At 35.3% G+C, this 25,029-nt stretch overlaps 1 protein-coding gene across 3 annotated transcripts in view; it reads right to left on the bottom strand.

Annotated features, from left to right (window-relative positions):
* The window catches only part of LOC306879548 (potassium voltage-gated channel subfamily KQT member 2-like), a gene marked incomplete at both ends in the record, with an annotated part of 44,555 nt that overhangs the window by 9,065 nt on the left and 10,461 nt on the right, over positions 1 to 25,029 (bottom strand). The window contains 11 exons of one of the 3 annotated variants that reach the window (XM_079432574.1): positions 1,298 to 1,345; positions 3,232 to 3,458; positions 4,284 to 4,313; positions 4,495 to 4,563; positions 5,642 to 5,736; positions 6,427 to 6,522; positions 7,822 to 7,932; positions 9,242 to 9,367; positions 15,913 to 16,088; positions 16,794 to 16,920; positions 16,998 to 17,088. In XM_079432574.1, coding sequence (XP_079288700.1) covers positions 1,298 to 1,345; positions 3,232 to 3,458; positions 4,284 to 4,313; positions 4,495 to 4,563; positions 5,642 to 5,736; positions 6,427 to 6,522; positions 7,822 to 7,932; positions 9,242 to 9,367; positions 15,913 to 16,088; positions 16,794 to 16,920; positions 16,998 to 17,088 — 1,196 coding nt within the window. The remainder of the gene's footprint in view (positions 1 to 1,297; positions 1,346 to 3,231; positions 3,459 to 4,283; positions 4,314 to 4,494; positions 4,564 to 5,641; positions 5,737 to 6,426; positions 6,523 to 7,821; positions 7,933 to 9,241; positions 9,368 to 15,912; positions 16,089 to 16,793; positions 16,921 to 16,997; positions 17,089 to 25,029) is intronic. The other 2 variants (XM_079432575.1, XM_079432576.1) reach the window with 2 other exon arrangements.

Here is a 25,029-nt window from a genome sequence, read left to right as displayed (position 1 = left end):
AGCAGGACGTGGCACCTGCCCACACTGCCAAAGGTACCAAAAGCTGGTTCAATGACCATGGTGTTACTGTGCTTGATTGACCAGCAAACTCGCCTGACCTGAACCCCATAGAGAATCTCTGAGGTATTGTCAAGAGGAAGATGAGAGACACCAGACCCAACAATGCAGATGACCTGAAGGCCGCTATCAAAGCAACCTGGGCTTCCATACCACCTCAGCAGTGCCACAAACTGATCATCTCCATGCCACGCTGCATTGATGCAGTAATTAAAGCAAAAGGAGCCCCTACCAAGTATTGAGTGCATATACAGTAAATGAACATACTTCCCAGAAGGCCAACAATTCACTAAATTTAATGTTTTTTTATTGGTCTTATGAAGTATTCTAATTTGTTGAGTGAATTGGTGGGTTTTTGTTAAATGTGAGCCTAAATCATCACAGTTACTTCAGTCTGTGTGCATTGGATATATTTAATACACGAGTTTCACAATTTGAGCTGAATTACTGAAGTAAATGAACTTTTCCACGACATTGTAATTTATTGAGATGCACCTGTATATCATCAGGAGCCACGGGGACTAAGTTTATGTTCCTTGATAAAAAAAAAAAAAAAAAGGGTAGCCACTGACGTGCATTTTATGAATCACCTTGCAGCACGATTTCAGAAAAAAATCTTCGTTATTGTTCTACAGAAGAAAAAAGGCCTGAGAGTGAGTAAATTAACAGCAAATTTTCATTTTTAGGGTGAACTGTCCCTTTAAATAACACTAAGCAGCCCATTTTCTTATATTCATGCAAAACTCTGATTGCATCTGTCATTTTGGGTCACAGTTTCTTTCTCCCATGTTCCCATTAGTTCCCACATGCCATCTGGCACAGGACAGGTGCGTATTAAGTAAATCTACCTGTGCCATATTATGCCAAATAAACCACAGAGTCTTAAAACAACCATCCGGCTCCAGACCCTCGAGTTAATAATGGCAGTCTGACACAAGTTTAATGAGGTTGACTAGTTGTTCAACAGCTCTGTGGTCTTCATTGCAGTGTAAATTCATATGTTAATTACCACAATGGGTTCAAGCATGCATTTCAACTTCCTGTTGACTGCTTTAATTAATCATTAGCTAATGATTTGCTAAGGTATCATTATGTTATGACTTTACTTGTTGAGGAACATAACTATTAACTAATTGTTAAGTAATATGTCATTGTGGTTATAGATTTTGAATTAGTTAGTTAGTCATGTGCCTCAAAAAGTAAAGTTGAATGGAAGCCCAGCCCATCTGGATTGCCTGACCTGGAGAGTTCCTGTGTCTCAAATCTTCCTCTTGCATCTCAATGAGCACTTTAGCATCAGCATCCAACATAGAAATGGAAAGGACAGCATCAGGATCCACATTCATCAGAAAAAACGAGGGGAAAATCATAAACACACACATGGATTACAAAAGGTCAACTTTCCACAAGCTGCCATCCACATGATTCTGTCAAATAGTTTAATTAAGTTTCATAGCTGACTGCCTTTATATTTAGTCATCTGAAACTGTTCATTATTAAATGAAAGGTCAAGGATTCTAAAAACCACTTACTTGAAAATAAGAAGTGAATTTGCATATTGTGGAAAGTGTAACCAAAGCACAGACTTTTTCATAAATTATATTTCAATATTCCAACACACAGCCTAATGATTCAGGCCAAATGTTATGATTGGTATGTAAAATAATATATATTTATGCCATAATATATGCCATGAAATCATATATTGCATTCATACCAATCATAAAACTAATGTATCTTAAATAGCTTACATAAATTAATAGCACATTTTAGCTAATAAAATAATTAGCCCATAATCTTCATCTCAAGAACTTTCAGTTTCTCCACAAAAAAACTAGCAGCAAAAGCAACACGTGACTCGATTATACTAAGATAAATTTGATATGCACAAATTACGCAGACAGAAAGAATTACAGCGATCACAATATAAAACCACAAAAATAACATGCAATGGCACAACAGAAAGACAGAATAAGAATCCTGATGTGTGCAACTTGATTCTGAATCTGGATTATATAAAATTAATCTAGTTTCTGTCTTCGTGCCTTCTTCTATAAATCTCAATGCAACTTATTCAAGTGAACATGGACATGTCTAACCAGTTTAAAACAATCTCAAACACAAAACTGGTGTATAATTTCTCAACCAGGCACTAGTTTTCACATTATATCTACTGTTTTCACATTGTATCTTCAAATATACAAACTACAATGATGGTCTTGCACTTCATGATTGATTGCGTTTGAATCTACAGCTTTTAACTGTGATGAGTAACATTCTGTGATGTTCTGTAACAAATGTAACATTCTACAACTACCATTCTGCAACATTCTGTACCATTCAGTAACAAATGTAACACTCTACTACCACTCTGTAACATTCTGTAACAAATGCAACATTCTACAACTTCTATTCTGTAGCATTCTGTGAATGAAACATTCTGTAACAACTGTAACAAATGTAACATTCTACAGCTACCACTCTGATACATTCTATGTATGTAACATTCTGTACCATCTGTAACAAATGCCACATTCTCCAACTACTACTCTGTAACATTCTGTGTATGTAATGTTCTGTAACAAATGCAATATTCCACAACTACTATTCTGTAACTTTCTGTGTATGTAACATTCTGTACCATTCTGTAACAAATGCAACATTCTACAACTACTATTCTGTAACTTTCTGTGTAATGTTCTGTAACAAATGCAACATTCCACAACTACTATTCTGTAACATTCTGTGTATGTAACATTCTGTAACAAATGCAACATTCTACAACTACTATTCTGTAACTTTCTGTGTATGTAACATTCTGTACCATTCTGTAACAAATGCAACATTCCACAACTAGTATTCTGTAACTTTCTGTGTATGTAACATTCTGTACCATTCTTTAACAAATGCAACATTCTACAACTACTACTCTGTAACATTCAATGTAATGTTCTGTAACAAATGCAACATTCCACAACTACTATTCTGTAACATTCTGTGTATGTAACATTCTGTAACAAATGCAACATTCTACAACTACTATTCTGTAACATTCTGTGTATGTAAAATTCTGTAACAAATGTAACATCCTACAACTACCAAACCTCGACCAAAGCGGACAGATACAGAAGGCAACACCGGATAAGCGCACAGGAACGGGTTGCTTTCCCTCACCTTCTGAGTTCTGGCGGGACGCGGCGCCTTTGAAGCGGAAGGCCTGTCTGGCTCGACTGCGGTCGCAGAAGCTGAGGCTCTTGGGTACTTTGGAGGGACTGTCATCGATGCTGTTGTCGGCGCTCGGAGAGCATCGCAGGGGCTGCTGGCCCTGAGGAGAGTTCTTCCCTTTGTTTGCGGAGTTTCTCGGGCTGGAGAACACACGCTCTTTCAGGCTCACTTTCTGACTGTGAAGGGTGGAAGAGTGTTGAAGTTAGAGACTGAGGGTTTGCAGATGCTTTAGTTATGATGTTAGGAAAAAGTACTTGTGTCAAGCACACTCAAAAACTATTGAAAATGATCTGAAAAGTTAGAAAACTCCCCTATAAGTTGACGTTCAACCAGGAGTTTTACCTGATTTGGTAAAATTAATGTAACCATTTTACACATATCAAGGATGTTGATTCATTTATTACGATTGCAGAGCTATGAAAGTAATTCCATGTTTATTTCACGAAACCCTAAATATATCTGAAAAATGTCTTGAAACACGCATAAATATGAGTAATTTTGCAATGCATAGCCACCTTGAGTGCACATAAAATTTTAATTAATTCAAGAGTCTGTCATTAATTTTGCTTCCACACTATAAATCATTATATTTACAATTAAAACAATATTTAAGCCTAAATATAAGTCAATGAAGGTTATAATAAAGTGTTTCTTGTAGAGATCCACTGTCTTCACAACATGTGTTTCAGTGTTTTGTTGAAACATGGGCGGATGTATTCATGTGCATTTGGCTTATTAAACGCCACACATCTGTCTGCACACAAACAAGGTTAAATTAATATACATGCACACACACTGTGTCCGTTGATGTGGACATGCATGGATTGGCAAAATATTTGCACACAAACAATGTCCATGAAACACATCCTACGCTGGTGGCACCGATGACACCCAAACGGACATGATGCATGCAAAAGAGAGCATTATAACTCACATTTAACATCTGTGGTGCCTGAGAAATTTTAGATCATTTATATGTACAACCACATGATTTTACTAACCTCGGAGAGGGTTCTGTTTGGGATTCCTTTCTGTGTTAGAAAACAAAATCATACTTTTTAAATGCAATGATAGAAGTCCTTTCACAAACTTAACACTATCTAATAAATATTAAAATGTATTAATTTAGCTTGAAACGGTGCAATGCAATTTATTAACACATCAACTATTCATCTGAGAGAATCAGAAATAAAAGTCGCCATTTTCCATCACCTAAAGGAGAGGCCGGATTTGCTCTTGAGGTTTCTCAGCAGATCGAGCTGGCTTAGAGGAGGGATGAGTCTGGAAAAACACACAGAGACATTAAAGTTGGCACACGGATGATGTGTGAAGAGGAAATGCTGTGCAATGCTTATGCAAATCTGGAAGCTTCTTTGGACAGAAAAATCGACAAAAAACGAACAAGGTACTATTAATAAATACACCGCTGACTGTGAGAGGGACAGAGAGAGAGAATTCTACAGGAAAAAGACAGGAATTTGCATATATATCTATTTATTTATAGGTATACATTAGACACACAACTACTTTTACACTACTATCTCTTGCACAATATAATGACTTTTTACACAGACAGAAAAAGACAGAAAGAAAAAGGTATAAGCTGACTACGGAGAAGTAAATCTGAAGTTTATGATGCACCAAATACTCTGGGAGGTTTGTTCAAATCACTAACAAATAACACTGTTTGTTCTAACATGAAATATGAGCACTAATATAATAGAAATGCCTGACTTAACAAACAAAAACAAATAAGAGATTCATTTGCTCATCATTTGCACATAAGTTTTTGGCTCAGTAGAGTATGAGATAAGAAAGATTTTTTTTTTTTATATTTTGCTCTGAATTTTTTGACGGGATTAATCAAAAATTATGTCTTTACTGTCACTTTTGATCAATTTAATGCATCCATGATAAATACAAGTTTTTTTTTTGTCTTTGTTTCTTAAACTCCAATGCATTCAGTGCAATAGATGCTACACGTTCATCAATAACAGTGGTGGTGTGTTTTATTGCACGAAGCACATCATAAACACGTGATTCTAAAGCTTTGATGTTCATATACTCTCTCTTATAACTCAAAAGCAGCATTAGCTGATGCAACACATTACATATGACATGCAACATCACATGCATCCCCTGCTGATTCGACATTTGAAATCAAAGTGTAATGCATGAATAAAACAGGTATGAAGGGAGGGAGCGTGTGGCCAGCACTGCTGACCTTCACAATCTGCACAAAAACAACCTCAAAGGTCAGTGAGCAGATCGATGCAGAGACGTCTGAGGAGATCTCATCTGACAACCAGAGGGATGCTGGGATAGAGAGAGAGGGGTATGTGTGTAGAAGTACATATACCTGTACATGGGCACGGATACGGTCCTCTCGTAATAGTCCCATGTCGAATAGAGATCTGTGCGATTCAGGTTTGTGGCGTAAAACCTCCAGGCAGCCTGAGAGATGACATTAAACAGTCATATTAAAATATAACATGCATTAGATAATTCACCTAAAAATCTAAATTCATGCAAGTTTGAAACAGCATGAGGGTGAGTAAATAATGACATGTGAGCTGTACATTTAATAACACAGACTGATAGTTTGGTTTGTTTAGGGAGGTTTGCTCAAATTACTTAAAAAAAAATCACCAAAAACAAAAAAACTAATTTGCTCATCATAATTTTTGGGGCTCAGTATGAGATCAGATAGATTTGTATGTTTTTGGAAGAAGATTTTAATGTTTTTTGCTCACCGAGGCAGCATTTATTTGATAAAAATACAGTCAAAACTGTAAAATTGTGCAATATTATTACAATTTAAGATAACTGTTTTCTATGTGAATATGTGTTAAACTGTAATTTATTTCTGAGATCAAAGCTGAATTTTCAGCATAATTTCTCCAGTCTTCAGTGTCACATGATCTTCAGAAATCATTCTAATATACTGATTTGCTGCTCAAGAAACATTTCTGATTATTATCAATGTTGAAAATATTTTTGAGGAAACCGTGATGCATTTGATTATTGGAGGCTATCAGACCGTTTCAGAGCTCTCAGTTTCTCACTTGTTCAACAGATTCAGTGTTTTAACCAGAGTCGATGGCACTGAGTGTATCTGGGACATTGAGGTGAGGCGTGTTGTACCTGAATTAGGCCGGCAGCTGGATTTCTGCGCTTCTCGAAATGTTTCTGCCGATGCTGTTCCTGAACTTTCAAGGCAAACCCAGAACCCAGAATCCCCTGCGGAGTGTGAAAAGAAACTTTGTTAATGATGATTGGACCTAGTTCTTCCAGAAACGGAGCCGTGTCGTCTCTTATTCTGCACTATAATGGAGTGTCACGACATTAAAGGGGTCATATCTTCTGATAAACTGCTCTTTTATTATTTTTTCCCCTGAGCTCGTTATAAAGTTTATCAAGGTTTCTGCAGCAAAAACAGTCTAATCATTCCACCTTCTCTCTGAATATTTGTTGTTATTATTTGAATATTTGAGTTTCTGCTGTCAAAATATCCAAGGATTTCAGAGTTTTTCCTCTTAGTTTCATTGCATGATCTTTTCGGATATCCTACAACCCTAGATAATTTTAGTAACACTTTACATTTATATATATATTATTCATTATAAAAGTATTTTTAATGCATTGCTTATTCTTTGTAATGCACCCATCCACTGTAAGATCTCATGAATAACTGCAATCACATTTATAATACTTATCTATTAACTGTTACACTTTTAGAACATTTAATTAAAATGCATCATAAATTACAAATTTCTATGAAAGCTCATTTTTGCCTAATAAAAAATTAAGGGAAAAAAGTTAATTGCAACTTCTTTTCCTCGCAATTCTGAGTTTGTATCTTGCGATATTTTTTATTTTTTTTTGTCTGAATTGTAAAATATTTTTTTTTTACCTTTTTCATTTTTTACATTATTTTTAAATATATTTGATTTATTATTAAATAAAATAATATATATTATTTCCTTTGTATTTTATTTAGAATGGCAAAAAAGTTGCAATTACTTTTGCATTTTACTTATTTATTATTTATTTATTTATTAATTCCTATTTATTTTATTTTGAATTGTGAGTTTTAATTGCAGGAAAAAAGTCATAATTTTGAGTTTGTATCAAGCAATTCTGAATTTTGAGATAAAACATCGCAATTACCTTTTAAAAATTGTTTTATTCTGTTGCAGAAACAGACTTCCATAAATTATAGATGTAACAATTAAAGATGTATAGATGCATTTTGAATTTGGCTAAAAGCATTTATGAAAAGATATAATGCATTATAATATACATGGACACCTTTATAATAATAATTTTAAACTACGGTTCCAATAAATCAGAAATGGTGAATCTTAATTCATAGATGCATTTACATTAAAGCACAACTGCCATGAAGAAAAGCACATTAAGCATCCAGTGGGATTATAATAAACTGCAGTGATCTAATTCAGCGTCTGCTCTCTCCACTCAATTAAAAGCCTGCTCGAATCTATCTGTTCATTTCCTCTCGAATCCCCGGAAACTCACCGCAGGCAGAGCGAAGAAAGACACGCCGATCAGGGTGAAGGTCGCCGCGAGGAGACGTCCGTTCCAGGTTATGGGATATTTATCGCCGTAGCCGATGGTGGTCAGAGTGATCTGTGGGACATTGAGGGAAACCACTGTCAGTTTTCAGTTAGCCGTGAAATCAGGTCAGATCCTGCTCAGTAATTCAGTTATTGGCTGCTGTCTGAGGTGCCTCAATACAATTATTTTAAATGGGTCACATTTCACACCAAAAAACAAAACAACAACAACAACAACAACAAATATATATATGCATGTATATGTATACATATTTACGCTTATTTATATACATTGGCTATTTGCACTTCTAGTTAGATGCTAACTGCATTTCATTGGCCCTGTGCTTGTACTCTGCACTATGACAATAAAGTTGAATCTAATTAATCTAAATCGAATAAAAAAAAAAAATAAATAAATCATATTTTCAGACCAGTCAGTTTTAAGATTAGGACTAACAATTAATTGAGTATTAATTAAGAATACATAATCATGCATGATGATTCCCATTAGATTCTCATCATATATTCATACATAAATACTTGACAATTTGTAATTAAATATGAAATGAAAATATAACAAAAATAATGTCCCAATGTAAAAAATATCTTAATGAAATTAATATACACACACACACACACACACACACACACACACACACACACACACACACACACACACACACACACACACACACACACAAATAAAGTGTTTTTATTTAGTTTGTTTATTTATAACATGATTTACCCTTTTATTAACATTCAATTAATGTCAGTCAAAATAAAGAAATCCTTTTATAAAAGTTCAGATGATGATTTACACAGAACTGCTCACAAAAGAATCAATAGAAAAATTTATCAGAAAAATAAATATTAAAACTGTCTCTAAATTATGCAAGAGCACAAACTCAATCTATACATGATTCCTCTGTGATCTTTCTGAAATATCATCTCATCAAACTCAACGAGCGATAAACATCACTGCATAATTAATACTCCTCACAGACGCGCTTGTCTTCTAGTCCTGTGTGCAAACTTCAGCTCTATCTGATGTCCTTGAGTTTATTCCCAGAGGAATCACGCCAGAGAGGAGCCTCTGACTCTGATCGAGAATCTACCCTGAGTGCTGATTAACTCTGTAATAAAGCTTAAATATGAAACCCAGCGATGCAGAAGCGCTTCTACACCAGAACACTTACAGAACGTCCAGTGCAAGAAAACAAATGGTGTTCATCAGTCCAGAAATGTGGTTGAATGAAGTAGTGAATGAAACACATCTTCGAATGCAATCTGCTCATGAAATCATATCGATGTCAGATCGCATTCTGAGAGATTGTGGACACGCCACATTACTTCAAGCACGTTTGTTAATACGAAGGGCTTACCAGACCCCACCAGAGCGCATCGGCGTAGGTCTCAAACATCTCGTTGTCCTCCTTCTCAGCGAGATACACCAGGAACGAGGCCAGGATCAGACACAGGAAGCCAATGTACCAGGCGGTGATCAGTTCCTGTTAAACACACCATCAATAAATATCAATAAGTGTCTTCTCTGATGTTTGTTTCAAGTTTATAAGTCAACAACCCATGAATGATGATGATGATGATGATGCACTAAAGTGGCAATATAGTGTAGCTGCATAATATTAATTATGCTAAACTACTGGTTTTGCAAATGCCACTTCTGATTATTTTAATATTAAGTGTGATGCACTTTTGTGGGTTATAATAGTTAATTAAAACTAAAATCATAAAAACTCAATTTTTTGAATTTATTAATTGAACTACATCTAAAACTGAAATAAAATGAATAAAAGCTGCACTAAAATAACACTGGTATGATGCAGGATTATTATAGTCACTAAATCCATAAAACAATTTTTTTTTACTTGAAATAAAATAAACTTTAACTGAATTGAAATAAAATATAAACCTGATTTTTTTTATTTCAGCTAGTTCCAAAGGCAACATTTGTTATTTCCATTTAGTTAATCCTGATGTACTAAAATAATAAAAACTGAAATAAAAAAATGAAAACTATATAGACATACTTAAAAAAAGTGACAAAAACAAACAACAAAATGACCAAGACCTTAAAATCAAAATGAAAAGAGTAAATATAAAATAATTCAAAATATGAATAAAAACTATAATAGCATCTCAATGAAACTAAAATAACCCTCCTGTGATGAGAACCAGTGTTATTTTAGCATTATTAATGAACTATTATAGTTTTATTAATACTTTAAATTAGCTTTTATGTTTTTACTTTCAGTTTTGATTTTAATTTTACTTACGTTTTTAGAAATTTTGTTATGTGCTCGTCTTTTTTATATTACTATTTAGGTTTAATTTATTTTATACGAAAACTGAAATAAGTTTTTATTTTTTAGCTTTATTTCAATTAGTAAAAATGTTTTAACAGTTCTAGTTTAGTTAGTAACAATCATAACGCTGATGTGAACACCCACCAGAATCCCATTCAGTGAACATCCCATCACTAGCAAACTCCTAAAACAAGCCAGAGATAAATAACTTCAGAGTTCTTGCTCTGTCAGCATCTGTGTTTCTTCGCTCCTGCAAATGCACCTTCCTGTGGATGCTAAGAAATGGGACACCGCTCAAACACAGACGCTGGAACATTATGCCACTGCGACTCATTTTAGACTGAAAACTGCACCGTCAGCGCATCCCCCACTTTCTTGCCCTTGAGAGAGACAGACGTCGCCTGAGACTAAACTCATGATGGAACCTGAATGAATGAATGACAAGACTCTTGACTGCAGTCTGATCCACTCTGCTGATTAATCTGGCCAGGAACTGACCATCTAGAGAGGAAGGAGTGTGGTTCACTTTGTTTAGCAGCAGGAACATCTGAAAGAGTTGATGTCATAATAACAAAAACTAATTTTAGTCTGTGAATGAGAGAAATTAGCAGTGAGGAGTTGGCATGCTCACCAATGCTGCATTAACAAAAGTCAAAAAATAAAGTAAAAACATTAATATTCTGAAATATTATTACAGTGAACAATAGCTTTCTATGTGAATATCTGTTCAAATGTAATTTATTGCTGTGATTTTTTTGATTTTCAGCATCATTACTCCAGTCTTCAGTGTCACATAATCATTCAGAAATCATACTGATTTACTGCTCAAGAAATATTTCTGATCATTATCAGTGTTGTGCTGCAACATTTTTGTGTAAACCGTGATGCATTTTATTTTTCACGATTCTTTGATGAATAGAAAGTTCAAAAGAACAGCATTTATTTGAAACAGAAATCTTTTGTAACTGTCTATGAACTTCCGTAGATTACACAGGGACGTGTCCCCCCCACTTTTTCATTGGACAGTTGTGTTCTCGACATGTTGAGGTTTTAATGTAGCAATGTATATCAATGCAGAATGATTTAAAATTCAAAGAGACAAGATATACATGACGTTTACGTTTCCATGGCAATCAGTCACTCAGTTTGTCACGTCACTACATGCCCAGGCTTGCTCTGTATCCATCATTCATTAGAGGTCGAGATGAGTTCAAAGCAGCAGGAAACTCTTCACTCCTCTTTTACGAAGAAGTCAAGCAGTGTAAGTTGGCATGTGGGATCCGAATAGTGCTGCACAATGTTCAGTGACTCTGCCTATTGCTCTTGTTGAATAATTAGCCAGTTTTGATGTTCATTATATGGAGAATAAAAAGCTGCCTGGACAAACATGCACTTATTTATTTTCAGTGTATTTTTCCATAACTCTTTTGTAAGGTCTTTTATTTTAACACGTATGTATGTTATCAGAACCCTTCAAATAAGAATAAAGATAATGTTGAACTGAGATTTTACAGCGTTTGCAGCATTGTGACATGTTTAACTCTAATGTTCAATTCTACATCATGTGATTCAATCAAGTATGCAAGCACTGATCTGATACAGGACCGATCTTAATTTAGGGCTGCTCTGTCATTATTGCACTAATTTGACGTTTTTATGTGTTGTCAAGAATGAACAAGAAACAGTCAGCCTAGGTTTGTTAGGACGACAGATAGAGATAGAGTGGCTTTTAACACCTGGCTGTTTTTACATTGTATAAAATCTATTAATACACAAGCGTTTGTAGGATTATATATGGACCAATCATAGAAAACACATAATTAGTCAAATATAGAAAAATAAAAAATAACATTAGTATGATGAACAACTTCTCAGCTATCATTTTTAACTACAGTAGGTAATTATTAGCTTGCAAATTGGTTGTTTATTAATACTTAAGCACATATTAATTCTGTATTCTTCATGACCATATTCTGCATCCCATAATCCTAAACTTAAAAACTACAACGACTACCTTACAAGCTATTAATAAGCAGTAAATGAAGAGTTTATTGAGGCAAAAGTCATAGTTAATAGTGAATATGTGTTCCCCATTCTAAAGTGATAAAAAATAATTTATTGTCCAGCAGTGTACTTAATGTGTTATTTTCTTCTGTGTCACAATTCCCTGTATGTACGTTTCAAACACTGCTTTATTTGCTGTAGACAGAGGCAGAAGTGAATACATAGATGAGAGCGAATGAGGCAGAAAGTTTCAGTGAGGCTTCAGAGGTATAGATTAATTACAGCATTGTCTATGATAAGATATGTCTTTTAACATAGACTAATCAGACTAAAAACGTGTTTTCAAAATGCGAGATGTGAAAACACAGATTTCAAAAATGTGTTTTCAATTAACCAAAAGGCAATACCCTTATAAGGACATCTTTGTAACTTATACTCAAAAAGGTGCACATTAGTACCTTAGAGTACCAATATGTACCGTAATGTACAACTATGAAACTTTTTTGGGTAAAATAAGGTACAAAGATGTCCTTTTAAGGGTACTGTCCCAGTGACAAGCTGTTGTATTTCTTTCTTTCTTTCTTTTCACTCTCTTTATTTCCTTCTGTTATATAATCATATAATAATATAATCATAAAGCATATTAAGCAAAAAGGTATGATTAAAAATAAAACCTGTCAATTAGACAAGGGTTAACTTTGGGGTTAACTAAGGGTTAAGAACAGGTATAACACTAGACACCCCCCCCCCCCACACACTATTGAAATGATGACTACGCCCCTGCACTCACCACAAGGACTCTCACACTACACAGACTGTTACACTATACCCTGGACTACATTTCCCATCATCCATTGCACTGATTGCACACACACACCTGAATGCACTGATTACACAGACACACAGCTGAATCCCATCAGACACACTTTATAAGCCTTGCACTTCTTCCAGATCGCCGAGGATTGTTTAGCATCTGTCACTGTGATACAGTAGCTATTTTACGGAGCATGTCTTAAGATAGTCATAGTCATAGTCATAGTCTTAGTCTTGCCTGTTTTTCCCGTGTTTTTGATTCTTGCCTGTGTATCTTAGATTTACCTATTGCCTTGCCGTTTGGGTACTGTTTGCCCCAGCCCAAACTATTGCTCATGTTTACGGATGACCTCTTTTGTCAAGCCCTCTGGATATTGTTAGCTGTCGATCGACCATGCCTTTTAGGATACTTCTCTTGCCTTGCCCTCAATATACCTGCTTGCCATTGTCAGAACCTTGCCTGTTTAATGACCACATTTCTGAATAAAGCTTTGCAGATGGATGCGAATGCTTCCTCTGTTCCTTCCGTGACAGTAACATTATCAATGTCTTTATTGTCACTTTTGATCAATTTAGTGTATCCTTTCAAAAAACCCTCACTGACCACAAACTTCATTTTGTTGTGAAGTGTAAAGTCTTAATTTTTCTCACAACACAACATAAATAACCTGTTTTCCTCTTTCAGTTAATATACTCAGCATGAATTATTAATCAGACTAATGCTGCTATTTCACAGACGGCTTTTCTTTCCTCGCATCACACTGCAACTCCCTTAAAACTCATTTATATTTCAGCATGTTTGCTCTGAACATCCAATTTCTTTAATGCATCCATTTGTTAGAGAAAATGTGTTTTCATCACCAGGACAACAGACGATGTTCCCCGAATGTTTTCACAGAGCACAAAACTGCTGAGGAATCACGCAAGATGGAGCTGCACCACGAAACGAGCCGAGCTTAAAATAGATTCTCTCTGCAACGACCACCGAGGAGCATCAGTGCACGAGATACAAGCAAACTATTTCTAGAAATGTTTGTGTTTTATGTACTTTAATACATTGAGTTGTATTACAGTTCCCAAATGCATTGAGCTCTATTAGGTGAAGCATCATCCTCGTCATTGCCCCAGCGAACAGGGAATGTTCTCAGAACATTCTGCCAGAAGTTATGAACAAATGCTTTTACAATAACGTCAACAGAACGTTTGTTCAAAGTTATCTGTGGCTGGCTGCTTAAAATGCTTAGACTCTTGCAAGCAAGTCACAAGTTTAACTTTTTATAGTCAGTTACATAAAAACGTAGATTGGTTCATTTGAATCTGAAATACTTGAACAACTGTGAGTTCCTCAGACTAGTTCTTCAGACTCAGTCTTAACATACTGACTATGTTTATGCAGCCGGCAAGCCTGGTCTTTAATACCATTCTCAATACAGTATTAATTATTATTAATTTTATTAATATTATTAATTACAAAAGCCTTTGAAATGTCTAACAGTGTACTTGTTTCAGACGTTCAGATATATTCCAATTCAAAAGTAACATTTCATTGCCAGAATTTTTTTTCTGTAACATTCATATAACCAAGAAATATGTTTTAAAAACATATTAAAAAACAAAACAAAACAAAAAACTGGATGCTGTAAACGTTCAGGGAACATTGAGAAATGTGAAATGAGAACATTAGCAAAAGGTTCTTAGAGGTTCTTTCAACTTTGCCCATTTTTACTAAATCTTCAAATGATTACAACACAATTTGCTTTAAATGTAAACTTCTGTCTGTCTTGTTTCTGTCAGTTCTCCATCTGTGACTGTGTGCCCTGCATTTACAGTATGAGTTTAGCCAAGGCTTATCGATCGCAAACCTCCAGCTGACACTTCATCAGGATGTCTCATTAAGCATCTCCCCCACTTTGGCCTTTTCCTCTTCTCCTCAACACAGACACAGCGAGCCAACGACGCCATTAGATCCATTCCATGAGAGCATCTGACCTCTCAAACCACTTCAACCACAAGCAGGAAATGTTGGGCTTGACAAAAGACACATGACAGAACGACTCCTGTGGTTTCAATCTTCAATATCTGCACAGTAAAAGGCCTCATGGAGCAGCCAGAACAACAATAAACCTTTCAAAATCATATTTGGTCTATGCGCAATATTTCTTAAGGGCAACTGAAATGGGACTTTGCCGTTTGGAAATTGAGTTTGTATATTGTTGATTCATGCTTCAGCTGCATGGTTTGAGGGCACCAAAATACTTCATATGTTTTAAAATAACATGAAATTACATTTGCAACTGAAACATGTCCAAAATCTGACATATTTTTGCATGAGACAGGATATTGAAGCTGAAAAGGAAAGTGATGCTTTGCTACATTTTGAATATAGATTAATTTAGATTAACATGCATTGATCAATCTTTCACAATAAGACTAGGAACATGATTTACGAAAGATAATATTGATTTCATGTTGACTTTCCATTCAAAAAGTAACATTCAAATGTAGCACTCCCATTCAAAAGTAACACTTCTATTCAAAATGAACATTCCATTGGAATAACATGCATTGATGAATCATTCACGATAAGACAAGGAACTTGAATTACGAAAGTTAACACTGATTTAATTTTGACTTTAAAATTTGCATGGATATGTACTGATATTACCATGAATTGCATTTACTAATAATGATACATGCAAAAAAAGACCAGATGCATGTATTAATTAAGTAAATAGAGTTGACTTGATGAGCGTAGTGAATTGCTTTATCTCGAGCCAATAGACCTTTATCTCTTATGAAAGTCCCACAGTAAATATTGTGAATGCCAGAATGTGGGATGAGATTTACAGGAGCATATTGGAAGTGTTACTGGTTACTGAACAGTTTCAGGAGTGTTTATCATCTTCGGTTACCTTGCTGTGAGCGTAGACCACAGATCCCAAGAGCTTCCAGGTTCCCCCGCGCCGATCCATGCGGATCATCCGGAGAATCTGGAGGAACCGGAGACTCCTGATGGCAGAGGTGGCGAACACATTCCCCTGCGTTCCAGCGGCCAAAACCGAGATTGAGGCGATCAGCACCATGATGTCTGAGGAATACAACAGCAACTGATCAAACTAAATATACAAGCATATATTAATGTGAAAATATGCAAATTGACATGCATTTAGAAAGTGGCTTCATGCATACAGGCGTGTGTTTTATCTCTGTGTAGATAGAGGTACAATAAAAGAGGTATAGTAAAAAATTGTGAAATATTATTACAATTTAAAATAGCTGTTTTCTATGTCAAAGTCAAAGCTGTATTTTCAGCCTCATTGCTCCAGTCTTCAGGGTCACATGATCCTTCAGAAATCATTCTAATATACTGATTTGCAGCTCAATAAATATTTCTGTTTATTTTTAATGCTAAGGTCAGTTGTGCTGCTGCACATTTTTGTGGAAACTGTGATATATTTTATTTTTGTAGGATTCTTTTATGAATAAACAGTTCAAAAGAACAGCATTCATTTGAAATAGAAATCGTTTGTAACATTATACGTCTTTACTGTCACTTTTGAGAAATGTAATGTGCCCTTGATGAATAAAAGGATGCATTAAAAAAATACTTTGAATTGACTATTTTCACTCAGAAATTGATAATACATTTCATAAATTATTAAAAGAAACAGCAAGTGCATGAAAGTTTGAAGTAGAAAGACTAAAATAGCATTTTCCTGTAAAATGCACTCCAGTGATCTTCAGTAATAAATCATTTTGCCGTGTAGCTTGGCAGGCATTCAGAAATCCTCACCGATAACACAAAAAGGTTTCCGGGCGAATTTTAATCTTCCCCTCCATCCTCTGTATCGACAGCAACATCCTGCAGACCAGATCCTTACGATGTATTCCACTCCGAAAACCACTATGGTTACAATTTCCTACAAACACACAGACGTCATGTTAGCATGAGATCAATGCACACATATTAAATCAATACCTCTGTGATATTACATACCAGGATGTACAGGGCATCTTCTGAGCTCTTCTCATATTCTTTGATGGTGGAGAACACGGACAGAACCAGACAGGAGAAAACCAGCAGAAAACTGAAATGACAAGAGAAAACACAGTTTACCTGATATGCATTGCATTTGCATGTGATACGTGCAAAATAAAACCAAATGCATGCATTAATACAGTAAATAGACCTGATTTGATTGGCATAATGAACTGCTTTATCTAAAGCTGATCAGGTTGCACCTTTTAAGGTCTTCAATCCAGCAAATAGAGACCAAAAGCAAGTGTATCGGTGTAATCTGTCCTTCAAATGCCACATTAAAGTGGGTAATTGCATTGCTGACACAGTTTTTCTCACCATCTCTCAGTCAGCGTGAGCTCTGCTGCGGTTCCTCGACAAACTCAATAAGAATCCTGCAGGAAGTGCTGAGCTGGCTGCTAACGGCGCTCAGACATATGAGGGATAGTGGGATATCAGGCTGGAGCTAACACACGTTAGCCCTCCGCGTGACCACATTACACTAACTATTGACACAAACATTATAATTCTCATAACACACCGACCAAGGCAGTGAATTCTACAGAGTGATGTGTTTTTATATTATCATCTAATGCAGCGTCAAAAACACAGCTATCTACTACTCTACAGAAAAATAACAGCTAATCTAAGCTGACTGCTAACCTTTAGAGAAAGCAGTTACATCACAAGCTACATGACAAAATTAGACTGCATAATAAAATATTAAAAACAGTTAACTATTAGAGCTAATGCAATTTCATTAGAAAACAAAAAACATTTCATACTGCTGTATGCACAGGTGAATAAGGAGAAAAACTGAGTTTGTTTCAATAATAATATGAATTAAATATATTAAATACATTATAAAATATATTACATATAATACAAATTTAATTCATAAAATATATATCTATATATGTTCATATTAGTGCTGTTTATTATGTATATATAGATACACACACATGCATGTATATGTTTAAGAAAATATATATAAATGTTTATAAATTAAATATATTTATAGATCATATACATGTAAATAGTTTCAAAATATATACTATATGTGTGTGTATTTATATACACACATAATAAATATACACAGTACATGCACATACATTATATAAACAAAAACTTTTATTTTTGATGCGATTAATTGTTTGACAGCACTAGTTCAAATATACTGTAATGTAATAATATAATGATTATATACACATGCACATATTTATTATACATAATATTATATAGGTTATACCCTGTATAATTGTGTATGTGACGAATAAAAATCTTGAATCTTATTATATTGATATTTATTATAAAAAATGTATTTATATATTTCAATGTCATGTCCCTCAGTATTCTAAGGTTTTGCTAAATAATAATAATAATAATAAAAAATAATAATTAAATATGCACACGTTTATTAAACGTAATAAAAAAAATATTACATATAATAAAAAAATGAAAAATAAATATTGTAGCAAAATGATCAATTGCATGTATTATTTTCATGCATTATAAGTATTTTGATCAGCAAATCTTTCTCTAGAACAGGCTCATTTTTCTTCACTTTATTTTAACATCATGATAATAGAAGAATCTAATTTTCTCTGCGAGGTCATGTTAGAGGTTCATGGAAAGGTAAAAACTAATATTCACACCGGTTTAGTAACAGTGATTGATAGTGATGACACTGCACTGATAAATGATACTCTTGCGTCTTGATTTCTCTGTTTTCACAGCAACATAATTTCAGTGAGTTAAGAGTCTGTGGACGGACACGGCGCAGTAATCCTTCCCAGCGGGCATGTAAAGTGTAATTGGACTTAACGTACGCGTGGACGCACTATAACGCTCTGCTGGCCATGTGTGCAAAGCTACAGCGCGTCGACTTCTGAGGGGTCCTCTTCAGCTCTATTTTCACTCTCACAAACATCTTTGTCAGCACTTTCTCCTAATGAATATCAAGGGGGAACATGAGCTTGGACTATTCTGTGTTTAACGAGGATTAATTAGCTGGTGATTAGATGAAAAGAACAAGCAAAAGCAAGCACTAACACATGCAGATACAGAGGAACACAATAGAGAAAAAGACGAGAGACAGGGTTTGGGACAGTCATCGGAACGGCCAATCAGAGTGTTTGTGTGGGAATTAAATCTCTTTTCTCTGTCTTTGTTGCCAGGCAAACTTTTCAGTGTAGGGATCATATCAAAGGTGTTTGTCCAAGACGACTACTGGAGGTGTTAGATGTGCATTAACTAAATAATTAATAATGCCAATGGTTGATTAAAACTATGAAAACTAAATTAGATAAAAAAAAAAATAATAATAATGTTTTTATTTTATTTCAGCCAGCTGCCAAGGCAACATTTCTCATTTTAGTTTAAATTGAGTAACTTAAAAAAACTAAAAATAAATAAACCAAAAATTATATATGTGACCCTGCACCACAAAACCAGTCATAAGGGATAATATCATATCAGCTGAATAAATAATCTTTCCATTGATGTATGGTTTGTTAGGATCGGACAATATTTGTCTGAGATACAACTATTAGAAAATCTGGAATCTGAGGGAGCAAAAAAATCTAAATATTGAGAAAATCTCCTTTAAAGTTGTTCAAATGAAGTTCTTAGCAATGCATATTAATAATCAAAAATGAAGTTTTGATATATTTACGGTAGGAAATTTACAAAAGCTTCAATGGAATTTGGTCTTTATTTAATATCCTAATGATTTTTGGCATAAAAGAAAAAATTATAATTTTGATCCATACAATGTATTGTTGGCTATTGCTACAAATATATCTGTTACTCATGACTGCTTCTGTGCTCCAGGGTCACTTATAAACATTAACACTGACTAGCCCACCAGAACATCAAAGAGACAGTAGCAATGACCTAGCAACCACCCAGATCATCTTAGCAACACACAACAATACCCACAACATCCAAATCACACATTTTCTAGTTATTAATAACCCAACTTCATGTCATGCCTGACAGCACACATTAAATCTGATAAAATCAATGTAAAACAAGGCCTTTCTGTCATGGATTTTTGCTTTATTGTTATTCCGTGGGAGAGAAATTAAACCACCCAGAAGTCTCCATTTGCTCTATAATCTTAGCGATTTTTCTACAATTTTAGTAACACTTTACAAGGTCTCATTGGTTAACATTAAAGGGGACCTATTATGCAAAAATCACTTTTATAAGGTGTTTGAACACAGTTGTGTGGCTGCAGTGTGTGAAAACAACCAGCCTATAATGGTAAAAATCCACCAACTCATTTAAAAAAAAAACCCAATAAATCATAAACAGTCTCTCCAAACGAGCTGTTTCAGATTCTCCCTCTGTTCAGGTCACCGAGGGGGAAAAGTCCTGCCCATTCGTGACGCTCTCTGTCCTATTAGCATAAACACAGCCCTGAGTGAGAAGCTGCGGTCCGCCATTACTGGAGATATATACACTGTCAGCTTTACAAGTGTTGTGTTTTGGGATGCACTAATGAACATAGGAGTCTCCATAATCTCCCCTCATCTGAGCTGAGGACACTGTGGTTAAATTTCATTCTCGAAGGAAATATCCCAGAAAAAATCTGTAACGTCCCCTATATGTTTAGGAATTAATACCAACGCTTTGTGCACGAACGTCAGTAAGTATCACGCGTTTGTTTTCCAAATTGCCTTTCTGAAAGAGCTTCTTGGCACTCTGTAATGCGTATTGCTAAAGCTATCATTGTCTCTGCCTGTTTTCACTGGTGCTGCCTTCAAGTGCTGCCAGAATGATCGTGAATAGGAATGTGGTTCTTAAAAGTTGCGTATGAAAGCAATGTGAGTCGATCTCTTGAAATTGTCGAGCTCATTACCAGAGGTGGGACTTATAAAGTTTGTGATAGCATAAGACTGGCTATGTTGTTATTTTTATCCCGCCGTGCTCCCCGTCTGTGTAATTCATAAATGCATATTTATTATGCACAGTATAATCAGATGACTGACTTTGAAACCGAGTAGTTTGAGCTGTTTACCACATTTCACAAATGCATTTAAAAACCTACCCCTTTCACTCCAAGAAAAGTCTGTTAATATGAAGGAATTTTGTGTTTCGAGTTTTCACAGGTATATTTAAAATTTTGCATTGCATTTTGTTGTGTTTAGAGTAATTTTCTGCCAGGATATGATCTGTTTTTCTATCTGATTGTTTTCTTACCGTTGATAAAATGCACAAATAGTGATTAAATAAAAACCTGTCCTCTATCCCTCCTTCACTCTTCTGTCTTCACACACACTGATACTGCTGCATCTGCAAACATTTGATTTCAATGCTGTCGTACTGCTCGTTTTACTGAGTCCAGTCCGTCCAGAAGTCATGTTTTTCCGGCCCGGCAAACAGCCTCTGTCCAGTGGATTATATGATAAAACTACAGCTCTAATTATAGATTATCGACCCCGAACAAAACACCCATGTCGATACGGAGAAGAGCCATCTCTCTCCTCCTGCTGAGAACATGAGAGACGGGAATCTTTCCCTGTACGGGACGCAAACAAGTTTCCAGTGGGACAAAACGGGCCTTCAGGTTCAGGATCTTGACGTTCAGTGAGTTTAATGTGTGCATTAACACAAAACATGGATTTCCATGAGTGGTTTATGCTGGTTAGAGTCTAACTAGTGAATACACATGAGATTTAGACAGCATGATCTTTCTGATTTACCTGGTTAAGACAGTAAAGACGTCATCATCCAAAACACAACATATGACGGACTTTTGAAAAACAAACTATTAATTGTATCAGCATAGTTTATTTAGTCAAGGTTTATCATAAACACTGCAAAAAAAATCATATTCTTTTTTTTTTTCTTTTTTTCTCAGTTAAAATATCTAACAAAAAATGATTCGTTATTTTCATCTATTTTATTGTGAATATAATCAGGCCTATATTTTGTCTTACTGCACTGGCGGATTTTTACACTTCTTTATACCTAAAACAAGTGAAATATTTTGCTGATGAAGCAGGATTATTGTAGTTAACTAAAACTAAAATAAAAACTGTTACTTTTGTTACTTTAAACAATATAAACATTAGCTTAAAACAAAATGTAAAAAACTTTAACTTAATTTATTACAGCTAGTTGCCAAGGCAATATTTCTCATTTGTCATTTTCTTTTAGTTTAACTTGATGTACTAAAATAATTAAAACTAAAACTGAAATAAATATTTATATATTTATGCATGTGTGTGTGTGTGTGTGTGTGTGCGTTAGAAAAAAACAAACAGAAAAAAAAAATACAAAAATGTTTTACCTAAATTTAAAATTAAAATAGAAACATAAAAACTATCTGAAATATTAATAAAAATCTTGATGCTACTAAAATAACACTGCAGGGAAGTAAAACGAAACATACATATTAAAGATGCATCATCCGAAAAGACTTAATATCTCATGGACTGTTGCTTCTCAAGTAAATTTATTGAAAATTAATTGAAATATAGATCATTTCTTAAGTCATTAAGAAAAAGAAGTCATTATTTGCAGGGCAGTGTTCATCTTAATTTCTGATTTTACCATTATCATGCAGTGGCATGAGCTGATTTCAGTGAACTGAACCGGCAGTCCTGTAGATCAGACACACCACACATACTGTATATGAAGTAGTGTCTGAGACCGCTATCCATAACTGCAGTGTGAGATGTTCCTCTCATTGATTAGTCATTGATGACCAGTATGACACACACACACACACACACACACACACGCAACAACACAACACATCATGCAAATGTGCAAATGTAATGGGAGATTTTTAAACTTAAGTCTTAATAATCTTTAATAATTTCCAAAAATTCTATGTTTTAAAGAAATCATCATTTCTGACTTGAGTTGATCTGAACTGGTTTAAATTTCAAACCAGTCCCTGAATTTTAATGGAATTGAATATAAGGAAGAGGAATTAAATATAAAGGAAATCAAAATATTTTAACTAGAAACGCAAAGTTCATCAGTCTAAAAAGCTTTACAAAGCTTTAATGTCTATATGGCACATGCAATGAGAGAATGATGGACGGATGGATAGATTAATGAGAATGAAACAATGAAATCTTGAAATAATGAAATCAGTAAGAGGAAGCATTCGTGAGGACATTACAGTCAAGAGCTTCACAGACATTAAGGTCAGTATCAGACTCACCCCAATGAATACAGCGGTCAATTACCACACCACAACACAAGCTCAGACTTATTAGTGACACACACTGTTCATGTAATTCAATTTCCTATCATTCAAATTTCCCATTCGCTATATGCCATCTACATCTATATCCCATTTGCTACATCAATTCAAATTCAATTAAAATTCAGGAAATAATTTGTAATTTGAAGCATTTCAATTGCTCTGAACTCAGAAATGCTACCACACCCACACACGCACACGCACACGCACACACACACACACACACACACGTACATTAGCACGCTCATTAAACCTCCTGTGTTAATATTTCTTTTCTAATTTACTGTTTGATTCAGGAGTCGCAGGCCTGATGCTCCCGGAGCTTCTGCTCACCTGATTACAGTAATTACAGCTGCTATGAGACTAATGACGTGCTGCTCATGACGAGATGCTGCCGCTCCTCACAACCCTCTGAAGACCTGTGAATATAATCAAATCCTCAAATATAAACTGCTACGGTTTACTGAAGCCACTGAAACACAGCTGAGTGGAGCAGATCCATCAAGATCTCAGAAACAAGAGAAACAAGAGTAATAATGTGATTTAAAGACTCTTGAGAAGCACTGATGCTCAGACTCGACGTCTTTCCTTCAGCGCTTTACTCATCATGAACATGTGATTAGACGACTTCAAACAGAAGACCAAAGAAGACCAGCAGCAATATTCACTCACAGATCAGCACTTTGGACTTCTTAGGAGTTAGAACTTAATGAGTTAAAACTCGTATAATGCAAAATCTAATTTGCCTTGCACTGGTGAAATAGATGAGTTCATTGCACTATGAAAGCATACTGCAGCTTTCAGAACTGAAAACCAAAACTAAACTACAAAACTACAGCCATATCACCCTGCAGCCCAAGACTGGTTGCCCACTGAAGCTAAGCAGGGTTGAGCTGGTCAGTACCTGGATGGGAGACCTCCTGGGAAAACTAGGTTACTGTTGGAAGAGGTGTTAGTGAGGCCAGCAGGGGGTGCTCACCCTGTGGTCTGTGTGGGTCCTAACGCCCCGATATAGTGACGGGGACACTATACTGTCAAAAAGCACCGTCTTTCAGATGAGATACAGGTCCTAAACCGAGGTCCTGACTCTCTGTGGTCATTAAAAATCCCATGGCACTTCTCGTAAAGAGTAGGGGTGTAACCCTGGTGTCCTGGCCAAATTCCCTCTACTGGCCCTTGTCTATCATGGCCTTCTAGTAATCCCCATACACTTGATTGGCTCTATGACTCTCTCTCCTCTCCACCTGTAGCTGGTGTGTGGTGAGCGCACTGGTGCTGTTATACTGTGGCTGCCGTCACATCATCCAAGTGGATGCTGCACACTGGTGGTGGTTGAGGAGAAACCCCCCACATGATTGTAAAGCGCTTTGGGTGTACAGCAATACACAAAGCGCTATATAAATGCATCATTCATTCATTCAAACTCCTCAAAAACAACTTATTGATGTCAAACATTTAGGAAAGATCCTCACATTTACATCAACAACATGTCTTTGGTGTTTATAATCTTGAACAGTACAGTCACAGTGGGGTAAAATGAGGTAAAAGTACACTAATTATTAAAAGTTTTTTTGAAAGAAGTCTCTTCTGCTCACCAAGGCTACATTTATTTGATCAAAAATACAGTACAAAAAGTAAAAATTGTGAAATATTATTACACTTTAAAACGGCAGTTTTCTATGTGAATATCTGTTAAACTGTAATTTATTTCTGTGATCTGCAGCTGTATTTTCAGCATCATTCCTCCTGTCTTCAGTGTCACATGATCTTCATAAATCATAATAA

This window comes from Barbus barbus (assembly GCF_936440315.1).
Source record: "Barbus barbus genome assembly, chromosome: 13".
Taxonomy (NCBI): Eukaryota; Metazoa; Chordata; class Actinopteri; order Cypriniformes; family Cyprinidae; genus Barbus; species Barbus barbus.
This window is presented reverse-complemented; position numbering and strand designations above follow the sequence as displayed.